Here is a 20,161-nt window from a genome sequence, read left to right as displayed (position 1 = left end):
AACATCAACATGTTGACCTCTGAAACTTTTTGAGAGAACGTAGAATTCTAAATTGGCAACTCTTCCCCCATCCCTCTGTAATTATGAAATAACCATAATAATGCTATACAGTATCTTCCTGGCCCATGAAGATTCCCTCAGGGAAAGAGGACAATTCAACAGTTAACTAATCTCTCAGGTTGTATTGATATGAACAATGATCTCTTGTTCCCTTTCATGAGCAACGAGACAGGCAGAGCTACACTACTCTGGTTATTGATAGCCAACATTGTACAGTTCTGGCTTTCGATCAGCTGAGTGTTGCCACATGAATTACCAGTATTCAACTATCAGTGAGGGGACAGACTGTCCGGAATAAAACAGGAAGACTCAGCCAAAGTTATGTTATTTGTGGCACTGATGATAGCCCTAGGAGTGGTGCCTTATGGCCAAAGTAAGATTACTGTGGCTAAGTGTCCTGTTAGTGCCCCTTTGCCCATTCTGCACAAGTATTACCAGCCTGGGGATTTCATCGTTGCTAGCATTACGTCTCAAACCTACATTTTTTCAAGTCCAGTAACTTTTCAGAAGCAGCCTTCTGATGAACCTTTTGATGACCTCCTGTAAGTACTTTCATCTAAAAAATAAAGCACATCTTCTCTGTGTCCAGATAAGGTTTTCATGTTATTTAAGTTAGTTACCTTCATTTAGGGGTTTTATCTAAAGCTCCAACTTGGAGATGAAAAGAAGAGAAGAAGAGAAGAGGATGGCAGATTTTATTCAACATTTTAGGGTATACATATTTCCATGGGCTCATCTTTACTGAAAACTGCAAAAGATATGATAGTATACTCAGCATTCAAAAACTTCCTGTAATCATCCCCTATGAAAAATATTAGACATAATTACCTATTGCATAGAAATTGTCTTCTCCTATGAAAGAATGAAACCACCAAGAAAGAAAAGTTTATCTTTGCTCAAAACTACTGAAATGTCTCTCTAGGTGAAAAAAAAAAAAAGAAGTGCCCCTCTGGAGACAAAAAAAGAAAAGTTTTGTATCTAAGGCAAAAATACAGTAAACAGAAAAACCAGCTGGTAATATAGCTAAAAGGCTGAGAAGGCCCAGTGAAAAGGCTGTTTCTCACCTTCTCATCTTTTCATGTTAAAAAAGGAGAAGGGGAGCTTATAATCTCTTCAGATTTGGAAGACATTTTTTTTAAATTGTGTAATTTAGAATATCAGTGTTACAAGCAATATTTAGTTTTTTCATTCAAAGTAAAATAGCATTCAAAGCATTGAAAAGGAGGAGGAGGAGAACATGCTGCAACATAGATCAAGGCATTTGTTATATATTAAAGGTCTCAGTCTAAATTGCTTGATACTGAAATCTCCGTTGTGTTATTACCTGGTATATATGTTTGTATGTCTCTCTCCCTCTCTCTCTCTCCCTCTCTCTCTCTAATATATATGTTAATAAAAGGAAAAAAGAGTTGGGCAAATCAAGTTTAACAAAATGAAAATACAAAAAATAAATAAGAAGAAAAGAAAGCAAGAAGAAAAGGAGAAAACAAGTTACTAAATTTCTGAATTCCCCCTATTTTAGCATCTGCTAATTTTCAATCTACTACAAAATTGTTCTTCATTCTTATTTGGAGCACATATAGAATCCAGCATGATCTTTTTATCTTCTTTTCTTTTCCTATTTTTTCAGCTTAATATCCTCCCTGCTCTGTCTTTAAACTGATCCAAATCTTCCCAGGCAATGGTTTGATATAAATTACTATTTAATTTTTTTTAGTCTGTCCAGAAATTATATATTCTTATTCCAATTTCCATTGCTTTAACAGATGCATGTGTCCTGTTTTTATATGTGTTTCTTGTAGGCAAACAATATCTGCATTTCCATTTTATGGAAAACGTTAAGTTTTTGTGGTGAATTTAATCCATTGGCATGGATTGACAATGTTTGTGTATACCTTAAAAAATAGTATGTTTCAAACTTATTCCATACAATAAATCTCCCATTTTCAAGGGGCCAATTATGAGAATGACCATGTCTAGATAGAATCAGTAATAAGATCTAAAGCATGTGATAACCTGAAACCTATTGCTCCTAATGTAGGATGTTCACTCAGAATTACCAGCACATCCTGGCCTTGGCATTTGCTGTGAAGGAAATCAATGAGAATCCCCAACTCTTACCCAATGTCAGTTTGGGCTTCCACATCTTAAACAGCTATTTTTTGGCAAGGTGGACCTATCTTGCCTCAATGGAACTTCTATCCACACAAGACAAATTCATCCCTAACTACAAATGTGACATTCACAATAACATTGTGGCAGTCATTGGGGGACCTACTTCTGAAGTCTGTCTCCGCATGACAAATATCTTGAGCACCTACAAAATTCCACAGGTAAAAAAAGATATGAAAGGTTCAGATCCATTAAATTTAAGGGTACTTTTGTAAGTGGGAGATAGAAAACAGAAACATCATTAATTTGCTAGGTGACCTATTTATGAAGCACTGAGAAGTTAATTCATCGATATGTATTTGGGTGCTGAAAATATTAGGACAGCTTGTTCTATTTATAATAAATGAGAATATTTTGCAGTAACCCATCCATATGTCACCATAGATTCTACATTTGCTGAAAAGCACTGATTTGGAGTTTTGAAAAAAGGTCTGGAAAGTCCAAATGTTTGCCTAAAGATTGCAGTCAAAGCTGTTCAATAGTAAAAAATCTTAATAAATTATAATATTTCCTGAAATACCAGTGGTCTAGAACTATATGTTGCTTTGGTGAAGAAATGTATAACTGATCAGAAAAAAATATATAAGATAAAAAAGAAGGAAAGGAAAAAGAATGAAACCAGTTGTATGAGAAGCTAAATGTATGAGAAGATTCATTTTGATTGTGTCTGACCTCCTCCCATGCACTTCTTTCTTAAGATCTTATATGGCTCTTCTCCAATAATAAATGACAAAACCAAAGAAGATTTCTTCCACCAGATGTTTCCAAATGGGACCCATCAGTATATGGGAATTCTTCAGTTGCTGCTGCACTTCAGGTGGACCTGGGTTGGTGTGATTGCTTTTGATGATGAAAATGGAGAGATACAGGATATACTTCCCATGTATTCTCAGCAGGGTGTCTGTGTGGACTTCTTAGAAACAATGCCCAAAATATCTTTTTCAGGTGACATTACTGAAACAGGAATGAAATGGTTTGGAACTTCACATATTGTCACAGGAAGTACTGCCAATGTCATTATTGTACAAGGTGAAATACATACTATTAGTGTCTTAAGAACAATTTTCCACTTTGCACAATTTTATGATGTGACAATTGAGAGCCGAGTGTGGATTATGACAGCCCAGATGGATTTTGCATCACCTGGTTTTCTAAGAGATTGGGACATACATTTCCTCCACGGGGCTCTATCATTTGCCATTCATACCAATTATCCTAGAGGATTCCTGAAATTTCTGAAGGAAAGAAACCCTCTCTCAGAAAACAGAGATGGCTTTATCAGAGTCTTCTGGAAAGATGCATTTAACTGTGATTTTTCAAATTCCATTCTAGAGAAGGAGGCTGACGATATCTGCACAGGGGAGGAGAAGCTGGAGGCTCTACCTGGGACCGTGTTTGACACAAGCCTGTCTGGCCACAGTTACAGCATCTACAATGCAGTTTACATTATGGCATATGCTTTGCATGTCCTAAGTTCATCCAAGTCAAAAGAGAGAGCAAAGATAAAAAACATGAGACAAGAATATCTACTTGAAGAGTCCTGGCAGGTATCTTCCAAAGGAATGTAGAAGAGGTCATTTTAGTAGACAATTAAATACGTGGGAACAGTAGAATATTGGGACAAGATGTTACCCACTTAAGTGCCATGAAGGAGATATAAAGAGACCAAAAAAAAAAAAAAAAGCAGTTCTTCTCACAGCTCATAAATATTTATGTGATTCCTTATAAAAAATCCCATGATGTAATGATGGCTATCTTTTGGGGGAAATTACATAAATGAAAGAAAGACACATTATGTTTAAATAGTTAAAGAAGGAATGTGCTTATCTTTTTCCCTCTTCCTTTTTAAATAGTATATAGGTTCTGAGTATGCATATTCAGAATGTTAAGAATAGATGAAATATGTAAAATGTTTGTATTATGTATTTTTTTCAATAAAAGAGTTTTATTTTTCTGTTATGAATGTTTCTGTATATACATATTGTTTGTTACTGTAAACATGGTGTAAACCTTCTGTACTATTAATATTTTGTTACTTTTGAACTGAAAAGTTTGCACTGCAAAACTGTGATGCAAAATAGCTCATTTTGCTATCATGTTTCTGACCTTAAGGAGAGAGAGAAAGAGAACACTCTTGAACAGAGCAATTTCTCCTATATTAAAAGCAATTGCTCTCTCAAATATGTTTCCCAAACTCCTCAGGTGGTGTAACCAGATTGCCTGGGCAACTTACTTGAATGTTGCCTCCTTCTCCTTCTCCTTCTCCTTCTCCTTCTCCTTCTCCTTCTCCTTCTCCTTCTCCTTCTCCTTCTCCTTCTCCTTCTCCTTGTTCTGGGTATTTTTCCCCTTCAAAATAATTCACCTTAGTTTTTAATTGTGTTAGGATTATTATGAAGGTTGCCCCATGGCATAATTTTCTCTTCACCTTCTTCCAAATTTAGCTACACAAGCATATGAGAAGTGTTTTCTTTAAAAACAGCGCTGGAGAAAATATTTCCTTTGATGACAATGGCCATATAATTGCTGGATTTGATATTTTCAACTGGGTCACATATTCAAACAACACATTTACAAAAGTCAAAGTTGGATGGGTAGACCCAAACTCTTTTTCTTCCAAATCACTCAACATTCATGAGGACTCCATTGTATGGCCCACAAGATTTAACCAGGTATATATTTTGCACAGATCTAGGGATAGTTTAACCTACATTTTGAATATTCAAAAACTGTTGACTTGTTCATCTGTTGGAACAGCGTAGCCTTATTCTGATATTGTAGTTGTGCTTTGAAGTGGGATGTGCTCTAGAGTTTAGTGTGCAATTAGATGTCAGTATCTTGACAACTGTCAAGTGAAGAGTGTTATGCTGCTTAGGTCTCTGTCACCCAAATTGCTCAACATTCAAAAGGACTCTATTGTATGGCCCAGAAGAGTTAACCAGATACATGCAATATTTTGCATAGATTTGGGGACGATTTAATCCACATTCCGAATATTCAAAAAGTGGTGCCCTGCTGTTTCTACTGTAACATCAATAGCCCTATTCAGATACTGAAGTCATGTTTTGAATTGAAATTGCTCCCAAGTGTGGTATGTGATTCCATGCCACTACCTTGATGACTCTGGCTGACCATGAGAAGAGAAGTCGGGCCAGGCTTGGTGAGAACTGGCATAGCTGCCCAAGTGAAAACTCCAGGGCTTAGGCGAGGCTGTGGGGAAAACTCCTGCAAAACAATAGTAAAATACTTCCATGCTGTTGTCAAGGAACTGAGCTTGATTTAAAGCAAGGTTTAACTTTCTAATCCTATTAGGTAGAATTACGTTATTGCCTTAGATAAGTGACCAATTAATGAGGTAAATTGGACCCAAGTCCCCATCTGCTGCACTTCAACTCATTGCTTAGTGCATATCTTTCCTTACATCAAAGATGCACAGCACTCTGGAAATGCTTGCCATGGCCCCTACACACCATGTCAACAATGGTCAACATTATAGTTATCTCACAACCACATATTCTATATGCAATGCTTGAGGGGACCCTCAGAATGAGACATTGTGGGATGACTATAACCACCAAATGGATTCTTTAATTTTTCATCTCCTGTACTCAGAAAAGACCCCGTTCCCAGTGCAATGACAATTGTCATTCCGGTTCGAGTAGGGCCAAAATAGAAGGAAAGCCATTTTGCTGCTATGACTGCCTTCCATGTCCAGAAGGGAAGATTGCAAGTCAGAAAGGTAAGGTATGTTCAGTTCACGAAAATTAACCATTCCATGGAAACCTGCATGGAATAAATTCAGAACATTATGTAGTACTGTATATGTTACATACTATTGGAGATAATAAAGGGCTGGTTGGGATGAGGGAAAGAAAGGAAAATATCTTCTCCCTAATTACCTTCCCAGGAACAATTAACCTTTTCATCTTCGCCATATGACAACCAGCCAGTGAATGTTGATAAAACCCAGACAAATACCGGGAGGAAGGCGCTAGAAACTAAAGGAAGTTTAACAATAACTCTCCGAGGAAACGAAGTTCATGAAATACTGTCTACCTGTTCTCTCAAAAGCAGTATGGCCTTTGTACTTCTGCCCTAACATCCTCACTACAGACCTGATGTGCTGCTTTATTCAGTCAAAAACTTTGCTGCTCTATCCAATCACGTCCATATTCTAATTTGCATAAATCTGTATTGAGGGCTTGCATCTCCCTCCTTCTTACGTTAGCCAGGGTACCTCCAGTAATAGAAATAAGCAACGAAATTATCGACTGGTCTCCGGTTTTAATTGAACTCTTTAGAAAACCGATGAGATTAATCTCTTCCAGTAACTCCCCTCCAGAAGCTGTGGTATGGGAATCTCTTCCTGTGTGGTACTTTGAAAATGATACATAGAGATAACGTGCCTGAGATACATATTTAGAAAAAGCTAGGAATTCAATTTTCTCAAAACCATTGAGATGAAAGTCTGAATTCTAAGAATTTTGCTTCCATCATCCACCTTTCCCTTGTCGCATTCAGAGGCATCTATGGCTTCATACACTCTTTATTTTAATACTTTGAACTATAAAATAATAAAAATAATAAAAAATTAGTTTGGTCCAATTTTGTATCAGTTCTAATATTGACTAGATTAATCAAAGAGTTGAGTTTACTCCAATTCTAGGCAGTTTCATTGACAGTATTACAGAAGTAGTTTATTACTGACTTCTGTCTACTTAATAGCTCTTTAACTCCCAGGTACCCTCTCATCGAAGCATTAACCAAGACCCAGAATTGTAAACTTCTTACTTCAGCTAGTATTAGCCATATCTTGATCAATACAGAAACTTCTATGTTGTAATAATAGCATTTTCTTTTGCAGACGTGGACGATTGCTTGCCATGCCCAGAAGGAGAGTATCCAAACAACAACCATGACGTGTGCCTTCCAAAACATATAGTCTTCCTGTCTTATGAAGACCTGTTAGGGACCACTTTGGCCACTACAGCAATTCTCTTTTCTTGCACTGCCACTGTGGTGCTTGGGGTCTTCATCAAATACCAGGACACCCCCATAGTCAAGGCCAACAACCGGAACATCACCTACGTTCTCCTCGTCTCCCTTGTGCTCTCGTTCCTTTGCAGTTTATTATTCATTGGACACCCTGAAAAGGTGACCTGCCTTTTCCAACAAACTGCTTTTGGGATCATCTTCTCGGTGGCCATTTCTTCTGTATTGGCCAAAACCATCATTGTGATTTTAGCTTTCATGGCTTCAGGGCCAGGATCCAAGATGAGGAGGTGGCTGGGCAAACGATTGGATAATTACATTGTTGTTTTCTGCTCCCTCATTCAAGTTGTTGTTTGCACGGCATGGCTTGTAACCTCACCCCCCTATCCAGATGCTGATATGAACTTAGTGGCAGAGGAAATCGTCCTGGGATGTAACGAAGGCTCTACTCTCATGTTTTACTGTGTCTTGCTCTACCTGCTTTTCCTTGCCATTGCTGGCTTCAGTGTGGCTTTCCAAGCCCGGCATTTACCGGACAGTTTTAATGAGACCAAGTTTATCTCCTTCAGCCTGTTGTGTTTTTGCAGCGTCTGGTTGTCCTTTTTCCCTACGTATCTGAGCACCAAGGGGAAATACACGGTGGCTGTGGAGATCTTTTCCATACTCTCTTCCAGTGCAGGCTTACTTGGCTGCATCTTTTTCCCCAAATGCTTTGTTATTCTACTAAGGCCTGATCTGAACAATAAGAAGTGCTTAATGAGAGGCAAGAAAGAAGAAACATAATTCCATGATATTGTTTCAGTGAAAGATAGATTACTTCACTGAAGACCACGCAGAAATTGGAATTGGTTCAGAATGAAGCTGTCACAAGTCATGGGAATCCCCTTATCCCAATGAACCACCGATTCCCCTGAAATGTTATTTTCATTTTCATTTTCATTTTCATTTTCTTTCCTTCCTTCTCTTTTTTTTACTGGAACAATTTTGAGGATACATTAACATGCTGTAATGTAGCAGCTTTTCAAAAGAAAATTGATTTTATGAAGAAGAAAAAGAATACATAAGAGTGGTTTAACAAAAATGTGAAAAGAATACAACAAGGAGAGAACAAGTGTTAATATATTGTTATAAGAATAAACAATTTCAGTTCAACTGTATATATGCTTATCTAAAGCAAATATTATTTAAGGACATATATATTTCTAAGAGATTTATAAGACTATCATATTTTTTTTAACATACTGAATTTTGTATGAATACGTCCTATATTTCATTATACTTGTCCATAGAAAGTCTATGTCTATAGGCAACCCGCTCATTAGTGGCACATGCAATCAGGTCTTCAATGCATTGAATAAGTGGGGGGTGTACATTTATCTTTCCAATGCTGCAATATCAGCCTTTTGGCCATAGTAAGGGCATGGAAAATCCATTTACGTTGTCCAGTTGTCAAGTTCCATGTACTTGGTATATGGTTGAAAAGAATATTATCCTCTGAAAATTTTAGCCTTTGTTGCACAATCATATTTATATAGTCCACTACTTTGTCCCCAAACTTAATAAATGTAGGACATTCTAAAAACATATCCTTTAAAGAGACATTGTCTTTATTACATCTCTAACAAAATGCTGTTTTTGACAATCCTTTTCTATACAGATATAGTGAAGTCCAATAAATTCTAAATACTACTTTTTCTTCTATAGGTCATCGTTTAAGTCCATTGACATTCTTGCTAGAGAAGTTAAAACAGTCTCCCATTGTCTAGGCAATATAATATGCTGTACTAAAGTAGCCCTGAGGAAAATGACCTGAATAGTCAAATTACAATGTCATATTCCATACAATGTCATCCTATTGGTGTTCGCCCTGTTTTTTCCCAAACTGTCCCTCATCATGAGAGTCATGGCCAAAGAAGCAGGCCTGCTGATAAGGAAAGATCCAGGCACATCCCGTGTTTGACTCCAGCATCTCCACAAGCCTTGCACTTATAAGTACCCACCATGTCTGCAGCCTGCCTGAACCTTGATCCAGGGTCTGTCCCCACCCTCAGAGCCAACACAGGCTGATTCTTTTACTATCTTGAACTCAGTTTTCCTATGGCTCACTTGCCCCATTCATTCTCCTCCATTGCTTTTCATCAAAGTGGAAATATCAGCTGACTTGCATTTTTGCAATCTACTCCCATCTGCCTCTAGGTTCAGAGGGAACTAAAGCTGAAATCCCATCACAGTGTCTTTGAAATTGCACAGTAGACACTTTGATGGGATTTCAGCTTTAGTTCCCTCTGACACTCTCTCTTTTACTGTACCTTTATTTGGTGTGATTGTATTTGTTTTCTATTATGTTTTCTATTGTTTTATTGCATTTCACTCTTTTTTTCCCCTATCTTTAAGTTTTAATTTTTACAGTTTATATGACCAACACGCTGCTTTTATTGTTTTTGGTCATTTTTGATGTGCATTTATAATTATACTGCTGCACATGTATATTTATATTGGTGGTCATTGACCATAAGTAAATTTGATTTGATTTGATGGATTTGGGTAGCATCCTGTGACTCAGCTTCTTTGAATGGCATGATCTGTTTGGGCCCTTAATGAATCCTGAGCATCTGAGTAGGAAGTCACGGAATCCACTTGTCCACTTCTGTTGCTCGAGGAAATTGCCAACAACTCCTATGTCAATTAAGCAGTGATAGAAATAATAATAATAATAATAATAATAATAATAATAATAATAATAATTTAAGTATAGCTAAACACAAAGAACTTCATTTGTCTTGAGGCAACGTTATCAATCTGAAGTTTGCAATAAGACTCCTGATATGGCCCACCTGAGCTTCCTGTGCAAAACTGAATACTGTCCCAAACTGGAAATGGCAAAGTTTTATCCTAAAAGGAGAAATGGAACCACGTACTTATTTATTTATACATCACATTTATATAGCTGCCCATCTCACACAAAGTGACTCTTGGCGGCATACAACAATTCAAATAAAATAACAAGTGAATAAAAACAGGCATTATAAAAAGATAAAAAGTTATTATTAGAATACAAGCATCACATATTTTAAAAAATAGATTTTAAAATATACAAACCCCGCGGAGATAGCATAGTATCAATCACAGTGGAGCCATCTAAGAAGGTCTCTGGTTCCCAAAGACTCCAAGCTGATGACACAACTGATGAGGGACTTCCTAAATGACAGCAGGGGAGGGGTGACCCTCACTTCAGGGCAGAGAATGTACCACAAGGAGGGAGCCATGGCAGAGAAGGCCGCCTCCTGGGACCCACTAAATGGAAGTCCCTGGCCAGATCTAATGGGATAGATTGATGTGATCAGGGAGAGGTAGCCCCTCAGAGAACCTGGGCCCATGTCATGAAGGGCTTTAAAGTTCAAAAAGAGCACTCTGAATTGAAACCAGAAACAAACCGTCAGCCAATGCAACTCATGAAGCAGAGGTGTAATGTGTGCTCTTCTAGGGACACACATAACTGTCTGAGCTGGTACATTCTGCAGCAGTTGAAGCTGCCAGATATTCTTCAACAGCAGCCCCATGTAGAGCATGTTACATCCTAGTCAGTCCAATCTGGAGGTGACTAGGGTGCATGTGAGCAGAGCCTCCTGATCAGGAAAGAGTGCAATTCGTGCACAACACAGACTTGTGCGAAGGCCCTCCTAGCCATGACTGCCACCTGCTCTTTGAGCAGGAGTTGCGAATCTAGGAGGACCCCCAAGGATGGATACACAACATCTAATCTGCCCACACCGAAGATCAACCGGAAATATGACCAATGCAATTTCTTTCCCATACCCCGGTCTCAATCTAAACTGAAAAGGAGACAGATAATCCGCTTCACCCAAGGCCTTCTGAAGCTGTTACGCAACCACCTTCTCAACCACCTTACCCAAAAAAGGGAGATTAGATACTGGACAAAAGTTGTCCAGTACAGTGGGATCTAGCAATGGTTCTTGAGGAAGGGATGCACCAGAGCCTCTTTAAGAGGCAATGAAACAACCCCCTCCCTCAAAGACAAATTAACCACCACTAGAGCCCACTCACACAACACCCCCCAGGCCACTTTCACCAGCCAGGAGGGGCATGGATCTAGGAAGCAGGTGGCTGAGTTCACAGCTCAAAGGACCCTGTCCACTTCCTCAGGTCCAACAGGTTCAGAACATTCCCAGATACCAGTGCATGACTGCACCCCAGGCATTTCCTGGGGACCCACAGCAAAACCAGTGTCCAATTGCGAATGAATCCAAACAATTTTATCTGACAGATCCTGAGAAAATTCCTCTGCATGCCCCTGAAAAACATGCTTCAGGCCCCTCTTACCAAAGAGGGCCTATTCACCCAAAACAGTGCTGCAGGGCAGCAATCTGTGGGTGTAATAAGGGTGGAGAAGCAATAAATAAGTCCCCCTCCTTTCTTGAACACTGGAGGTTTTTTTATCTACAGTATATCCTACAAAAACAAAAACAAAAAAGATCTCGTGTCTGTACCCTTCAACAGGGTGAAATGGTGAAATAGGGCAACAATTTTTGAACCAAGGTATCCCAAATGGACTAACTTACAGACTGAGCCAAAATCTGGGACCCATTACTCCTACAGTATGAAATCAAAATTTGGGAAATTTATTGCCTGCTTCAGCAGTGCACTGCAGCAGTCAGCCCACGTCATTTGGTCATCATGGGCCTATAAATGAGCTTTTTCCTACCTCCCTCTGTCCCCTGCGTCCAATTGGCTGGCAGCAGGGCCTGACAGGAGAGCAGCTCTTGGCTGCTTTGGAAATGAAGCAGGAATTTGAAATCTCTATACAGCAGTCAGCAGTGAGGGAAGGATGAGGGACAGACTTGGCTGCCTGCAGGCAAGGAAGGGCTGGCTGGGGGTGCCAGTGACCGATGAGTGAGTCCTCTTCCTCCCTCAAGGGAGGGGGTCTTGGGCATATATCAGAATGGGGAGCAGGGATGCAGTTTTGCTCAAGGGCCATGGCCCCCTTTGCTCCAAGTCCACACAGCAAAGTGGCAGGCAGTTCCATGGGCCAACATAGGAGGAGGAAGGAGGGCTTCACTGGGGCTGTCATAAGGGCAGGGCAAATGCTGCAACCCTATGTTATATGTGGAAATGAAGAGGGAGGGAGGGAGGGAGGGAGGGAGGGCAGGCAGGCAGGCAGGCAGGCAGGCAGGCAGGCAGGAAGGAAGGAAGGAAGGAAGGAAGGAAGGAAGGAAGGAAGGAAGGAAGGAAGGAAGGAAGGAAGGAAGGAAGGATTTCTGATGCTCTCGGCCAGCTTCCCACAAGCAAAGTCAATGGAGAAGCTGGCAGCAAGTTGAAGGTCACTTGCATCCCACTGCTTTTTTGCCCTTAGTCATTCTGTTTCTCTGTTTAGGTGAGGAAATATTTCTGCAGTGATGACTGAACTGGTCACTGCTTGCCTAATACTGATTGTTTCTATTCTCAATTTACCTTAATAAGGGAAAGTACACAGTTGGTGTTTCTCATCAGTACATAAAGTAAGATTGGGGAGATAACTAGCTGAGCTGTAATAAACATCAACACGTTGACCTCTGAACTTTTTAATGAATTCAGAATGCTAAATTGGTCATTATTCCCCCATCTGACCACAATTATGAAATAACCATGATTAATGCTATCTCTTCCTGGTCCATGAACATTCCCTCGGGACAGGACGATCAATCCACAGTTAACTACAGTAATACTTTATGTCTCACTGAGAGTTGAGGCTCGCAAGAGGCAGAACTATGCTACTGTCATTTTGGGTGGTAGATACTGCACCGGGCTGGCTTTAGATGGGCTGAGTGTCGCCACTGGAAGGAACACTATTCAAATGTCACAAAGGGAACAAACATGCTGGAAGAAGGCAGGAACCCTCACAGACAAAGTGATGCTATTTGTGGCACTGATGATGGCTACAGGGGCTCTGCCTCATGCCTCAAGTACGGTTTCTATTGCTAAGTGTCCTGTTGGTCAACCTCTTTCTATTCTCCACAAGTATTACCAGCCAGGTGATTTCATCATTGCAGGCATTTTCTCTCAGATCTACATTTTTTTGAGTTCAGTCAGCTTTCAGAAGCAGCCTTCTGAGGAGCGCTTTGATGACCTTGTGTAAGTAGTTTAGGCTTAACACATAAAATGCAGCTAAAGTTCCCAGGATATTCAAGTTATTTTTGGCTTTTCACTTATAGCTGCAACTTGGAGGTGAAAAGGCAACAGAATGCAATGAGAAATCTTTTCAGCCTTTTAGGCAATGCAAATGTATGCTTTTGTCCATGTCTTCTGACTCTTCTACCTTATTTTTCATGAGAGATAGGGAATAGCTCTTCAGCTGTTTTTTAGAGCAGCACGCCACAAAAGTAGTCTTAGCTGCTTTTCATTTGCTTCAGAAGCTCAGTGATTGCTGAATGTATGCTAGGGAGAGGGCAAAAGAGAAATAGGAGGAATGAGGGAGAAATTGTAAAATTTGATAGGAAGTCTAGTCCCCATAATGACAATAGTAACTCTACATCTCACTAAATCCAAAGGAAGCATGAAAAAAATACACAGAATGTAGACTATGAGAAACGAGTTAAAGCACCAGGCTAGAAACCAGACTGGTAATTATTTGTTGTTGTTGTTTAGTCGTTAAGTCGTGTCCGACTCTCCGTGACCCCATGAACCATACTGCGCCAGGCCTTCCGGTCCTTCACTGCCTCCCTGAGTTTGCTCAGTTTCATGCTCATTGCTTCAGTGATGCTATCTAACCATCTCATCCTCTGCCGTCCTCTTCTCCTTTTGCCTTCAATCTTTCCCAGCATCAGGGTCTTTTCCAAAGAGTCCTCTCTTCGCATTAGGTGACCAAAGTATCTGAGCTTGAGCTTCATTATCGATCCTTCCAATGAGCAATCAGGGTTGATTTCCTTTAAGATTGACTGGTTTGACCTCCTAGCAGTCCAGGGGACTCTCAAGAGTCTTCTCCAGCACCACAGTTCAAAGGCATCAATTCTTCGGCGCTCCGCCTTCTTTATGGTCCAGCTCTCACAGCCATACATTACTACTGGAAAAACCATAGCTTTGACTATGCGGATCTTTGTCGGCAAGGTGACGTCTCTGCTTTTTAATATGCTATCTAGGCTTGCCATAGCTTTCCTCCCAAGGAGCAAGCGTCTTTTAATTTCATGGCTGCAGTCTCCGTCTGCGGTGATCTTGGAGCCCAAATAAATGAAGTCTGTTACTGCTTCCATTTCTACCCCTTCTATTTGCCAGGAATTGATGGGTCCAGATGCCATGATCTTAGTTTTTTTAATGTTGAGTTTCAAACCAGCTTTCGCACTCTCCTCTTTCACCCTCATCAAGAGGCTCTTTAGTTCTTCTTCACTTTCTGCCATTAGGGTGGTATCGTCTGCATATCTGAGGTTGTTGATGATTCTCCCTGCAATCTTAATTCCGGCTTGTGATTCTTCCAGCCTGGCATTTCTCATAATGTACTCTGCATATAGGTTAAATAAGCAGGGTGACAGTATACAGCCTTGTCGTACACCTTTCCCTATTTTGAACCAATCGGTTGTTCCGTGACTGGTTCTAACTGTTGCTTCTTGGCCTGCATACAGATTTCTCAGGAGACAGGTAAGGTGGTCTGGTACTCCCATCTCTTTAAGAATTTGCCACAGTTTGTTGTGATCCACACAATCAAAGGCTTTTGCATAGTCAATGAAGCAGAAGTAGATATTTTTCTGGAACTCTCGTGCTTTCTCCATGATCCAGCGAATGTTGGCGATTTGATCTCTAGTTCCTCTGCCTCTTCGAAACCCAGCTTGTACATCCGGTAGTTCTCGGTTCATGTATTGCTGAAGCCTAGCTTGTAGGATTTTGAGCATAACCTTGCTAGCATGTGAAATGAGTGCAATTGTGCGATAGTTTGAGCATTCTTTGGCGTTGCCCTTCTTTGGAATTGGAACGTAAACTGACCTTTTCCAATCCCGTGGCCACTGTTGCGTTTTCCAAACTTGCTGGCATATTGAGTGCAGCACTTTAACACCATCGTCTTTTAGTATTTTAAATAACTCAGCTGGAATACTGTCATCTCCACTAGCTTTGTTGTTAGCAATGCTTCCTAAGGCCCACTTGACTTCACTCTCTAGGATGTCTGGCTCAAGGTCAGCGATCACACCAGCGTGGACATCAGGGACATTAAGATCTTTCTTGTATAGTTCTTCTGTGTATTCTTGCCACCTCTTCTTAATCTCTTCTGCTTCTGTTAGGTCCCTGCCTTTTTTGTCCTTTATCATGCCCATCTTTGCACTAAACGTTCCTTTCATATCTCCAATTTTCTTGAAGAGATCTCTAGTCTTCCCCATTCTATTGTTTTCCTCAATTTCTTTGCATTGTTCATTTAAGAAGGCTTTCTTATCTCTCCTTGCTATTCTCTGGAAATCTGCATTCAGTTGCTTATATCTTTCCCTTTCACCCTTGCTTTTCGCATTCCTTCTTTCCACAGCTATTTGTAAAGCCTCATCAGACAGCCATTTTGCTTTCTTGCATTTCTTTTTCTTTGGGATGGTTTTAGTTGCTGCCTCCTGTACAATGTTACGGACCTCCGTCCATAGTTCTTCAGGCACTCTGTCTACCAAATCTAATCCTCTAAATCTATTCATCACCTTCACTGTGTACTCACAAGGAATATGATCTAAGTCATACCTGAGTGGTCTAGTGGTTTTCCCTACATTCTTCAATTTAAGCCTAAATTTTGCAGTAAGAAGCTCATGATCTGAGCCACAGTCAGCTCCTGGTCTTGTTTTTGCTGTCTGTATAGAGCTTCTCCATCTTTGGCTGCAAAGTATGTAATCAATCTGGTTTCGGTATTGACCATCTGGTGATGTCCATGTGTAGAGTCGTCTCTTGTGTTGTTGGAAAAGAGTGTTTGCTATGACTGGCTTGTTCTCTTGACAGAACTCTATTAGCCTTTGCCCTGCTTCATTTTGTACTCCAAGGCCAAACTTGCCTGTTATTCCGATTACTCCTTGACTTCCTACTTTAGCATTCCAATCCCCTGTGATGAAAAGGACATCTTTTTTTGGTGCTAGTTCTAGAAGATGTTGTAGGTCTTCATAGAAGCGGTCCACCTCAGCTTCTTCAGCATCAGTGGTTGGGGCATAGACTTGGATGACTGTGATATTGAATGGTTTGCCTTGGATACGCACTGAGATCATTCTGTCGTTTTTGAGGTTGTACCCCATTACTGCCTTTCCGACTCTCTTATTGACTATGATTGCAACTCCATTTCTTCTAAGGGTTTCTTGCCCACAGTAGTAGATATAATGGTCACCCGAATTAAATTCACCCATTCCCGTCCATTTCAGTTCGCTGATTCCCAAGATGTCGATGTTCAGTCTTGTCATCTCATGCTTGACCACATCCAGCTTGCCTTGGTTCATAGATCTTACATTCCAGGTACCTATACAATATTGTTCTTTACAGCATCGGACCTTCTTTTCGCTTCCAGATACATCCACAGCTGAACGTCCTTTCGGCTTTGGCCCAGCCGCTTCACTCTTTCTGGAGCTACTTGGAATTGCCCTCCGCTCTTCCCCAGTAGCATATTGGACACCTTCCGACCTGAGGGGCTCATCTTCCGGCATCATATCTTTTAGCCTTTTAACATTGTCCATGGGGTTTTCTTGGCAAGGATACTGGAGTGGGTTGCCATTGCCTTCTCCAGTGGACCACATTTTGTCAGAACTCTCTGTCATGACCTGTCCGTCTTGGGTGGCCCTGCACAGTATAGCTCATGGCTTCACTGAGTTACGCAAGCCCCTTCGCCACGACAAGGCAGTGATCCATGAAGGGGTGGTAATTATACTCCTGCCTTAGGCATGAGGCCAGTTGGGTGACCTTGGGCCAGTCACTCTCTCTCTCAGCCCTAGGAAGGTGGCAATAGCAAAACATTTCCCAAAAACCTTGCCAAGAAAAAGCAGTTGCCAGGAGTCAACACTGACTGAAAGTCACCAAAAACAAAACAAAATGTTATGAGAGAAACGATAGGACCATGAAAGTTAAGAGAGTAAAACGCATCCTGATGGAATGTGTTTCATGGAAGGGGAGGATCACCATTCTGCCCTAAATTACAGACATTCTCTACAGTAAAGACAGAAACAGTTTGACTGCCCTGGTTATATTGTCCAAAGCTTTACAAAATGAAAGAAGTTAATGCTCTTTAGCTCATAATGCTTTTATGTTTACAAGGTAGCACTATAATATCTCTAAAGAAAATATACTGTCATATGTTACAAATTGGTTTGTGAAAGTGAACATGTGTAACTGTGAGAGGGACCTAATAATTTTCAAATCTCAGTTCATACATGAAAATATTTTCATAATTGTTCCATGCAGTGAACTGTGTAAAAATTAAATAAGTTAATGCTCTTTACCTCATAATGCTTATAGGTACCACTACAATATCTCTCAAGGAAAGATAGTATGTTGCAAACTGGTTTGTGAAAGTGAGCATGTGTATCTATGAGAATTTTCAAATCTCACTTTGTATGGGAAAAAAAAATCCTAATCGTTCCATGCAGGTGATCTAAAGGGCCTTGTTTTCCAAGGATTGATTTTTCATACCACTATGTCTATATAAAATGAGCATTGCCATCTCGAAAATTGACCTAACTGAAATAATTTCTTTTCCTATAGGATGTTCACTCAGAATTACCAGCACATTCTGGCCTTGGCATTTGCTGTGAAGGAAATCAATGAGAATCCCCAACTCTTACCCAATGTCAGTTTGGGCTTCCACATCTTAAACAGCTATTTTTTGGCAAGATGGGCCTATCTTGCGTCTCTGGAACTTCTCTCCACACAGAACAAATTCATCCCTAATTACAAATGTGATCATCACAGTGGCATCGTGGGAGTCATTGGGGGACCTAATTCTGAAGTCTGTCTCCACATGACACACATCCTCAGCACCTACAAAATTCCGCAGGTACGTTATACGCATGGAACGACAGTGAGGAAGAAGAAGATTTTAAATTTTAAGTATGGTTCGGGCATGGATGTTAGAAAATGGAAAATCTCTTTATTTAGCTATGTGGGTTTTTTTCCTGAAGAACTGGCAGCGTGGTTGTTTACTCTATATCTGTATGTGACGGGTGATCAGATTATTAATAATAATAATTATTAGCCATGAGGCCATGATGCATTTATCATGAGCTCATTCTCTATCGACCTATCTATATGTCAACCCATCCTCTTACCTCAGGAATACCTTTGCTTAAGAGCCTTCCTTGAGGGACTTTAAAAAGCTTAGTATTTCTTGACATCGTAGTATTCAAAAATAGTTTCTGCAGAAGCAACATTTGCTTTTACTCCCCTTTATCTAAGAAATATATAAAAGTGCAAAAAAACAATGTAAGCATGGAGAGAAACCAAAACCTTTCCAGGAGCCTACCATTCAAGTGAGTGTGCTATCAAATTCATTGTCCTGCTCCTTCTTTCACAACAGCCTCACCTTAAATTCTAAGATAGCTTTACCGTATCAGAACTGCATAATGTGGACGCACAGTAGGCGGTAACAAAAATACAGAAAAACAAACAAAGAAAACCATCATCTTTTGCTGCCATCAAATGGTTCTCTGGATGTTGGCCGCCAAATATTGTAGTGCCAAGTCTAGTAACATCTCAGCAACTGAGAGAAGTCAGCACCGCCAGAAATGTTCATGTTTCATGCAGGATGACCATTTTACAGAAGAACCAAGGCTGGGATCAGATCTGCTGTTGATTTGAAAGAGTAATAGTGAACCTCACTTTCCCCAACAGCATCTCAAAATAGAATATAGATTGCATACGGTTTGTATAATCTCTGTCCATTTTGGACTCAGTCCAGTACAACCCATGCATCCAAAGACGAGGATTTCAAAAAATTATAGAGTGACTCAGCAATCAATTTTGTATGGCAAATTTATATAGCAAAACAACCAGTACCTTTCAAATGAGTACACCATACGATTTATCGCCATGATGTCTCATCTCCTTCAATCTATTCTTCCTTAGATACTATATGGCTCATCTCCAATGATAAAAGACAAAACCAAAGAAGATTTCTTCCACCAGATGTTTCCAAATGGGACCCATCAGTATATGGGAATTCTTGAGTTGCTGCTTCACTTCAAGTGGAACTGGATTGGTGTGGTTGCTTTTGATGATGACAATGGAGAGATCTTTAAACAGGAGATACTTCCCATATTTTCTCAACGGGGCATCTGTATGGACTTCTTAGAAACAGTGCCCAAAATATCTTTTTCAGGTGACATTGTTGAAACAGCAATGGAATGGCTTGGAACTTCACGTATTGTCACAGGAAGTACTTCCAATACTGTTATTATACAAGGTGAAATACATACTATTAGTGTCCTAAGATTAATTTTCCACATTGCACAACTTTATGATGTGACAATTGAGAGCCGAGTGTGGATTATGACAGCCCAGATGGATTTTGCATCACCTGGGTTTCAAAGAGATTGGGACATACATTGTCTCCATGGGGCTCTATCATTTGCTGTTCATACCAATTATCCTAGAGGATTCCTGAAATTTCTGAAGGAAAGAAACCTTCTCTCAGAAAACAGAGATGGCTTTATCAGAGTCTTCTGGAAAGATGCATTTAATTGTCATTTCTCAGATTCCATTCTAGACAAAGAGGCTGACAATATCTGCACAGGGGAGGAGAAGCTGGAGGCTCTACCTGGGACCGTGTTTGACACAAGCATGTCTGGCCACAGTTATAGCATCTACAATGCAGTTTACATCATGGCATATGCTCTGCGTGCCCTAAGTTCATCCAAGTCAAAAGAGAGAGCAAAGGTGAAACGGACAAGACAAGATGGATTAAATGAAGAGCCATGGAAGGTATTTTGCAGAACAAAGAGTTACCTTGAGTAGACAG

General features: G+C 40.2%; 2 protein-coding genes across 2 annotated transcripts; both read left to right on the top strand.

Moving 5' to 3' along the window:
* Positions 1-399: 399 nt before the first annotated feature.
* LOC148215254 (vomeronasal type-2 receptor 26-like) lies at positions 400-8,004 on the top strand. The gene is made up of 5 exons (XM_088143949.1): positions 400-602; positions 2,102-2,393; positions 2,931-3,779; positions 5,842-5,968; positions 7,094-8,004. Exons 1-5 carry the CDS (start codon positions 400-402, stop codon positions 8,002-8,004), a joined length of 2,382 nt encoding a protein of 793 aa, XP_088000075.1.
* A 5,146-nt stretch (positions 8,005-13,150) lies between these two features.
* On the top strand, positions 13,151-20,157 carry LOC148215253 (vomeronasal type-2 receptor 26-like). The gene is made up of 3 exons (XM_088143948.1): positions 13,151-13,350; positions 17,911-18,202; positions 19,270-20,157. Exons 1-3 carry the CDS (start codon positions 13,151-13,153, stop codon positions 20,155-20,157), a joined length of 1,380 nt encoding a protein of 459 aa, XP_088000074.1.
* Positions 20,158-20,161: the final 4 nt, after the last annotated feature.

Source organism: Python bivittatus, unplaced genomic scaffold (genome assembly GCF_059951505.1).
Source record: "Python bivittatus isolate LINGU-HERP-01145 unplaced genomic scaffold, Pbiv_v1 ctg000430_np1212, whole genome shotgun sequence".
Taxonomy (NCBI): Eukaryota; Metazoa; Chordata; class Lepidosauria; order Squamata; family Pythonidae; genus Python; species Python bivittatus.
Note: the sequence above shows the minus strand (reverse complement) of the source record. Positions and strands in the feature narration are given on the sequence as shown.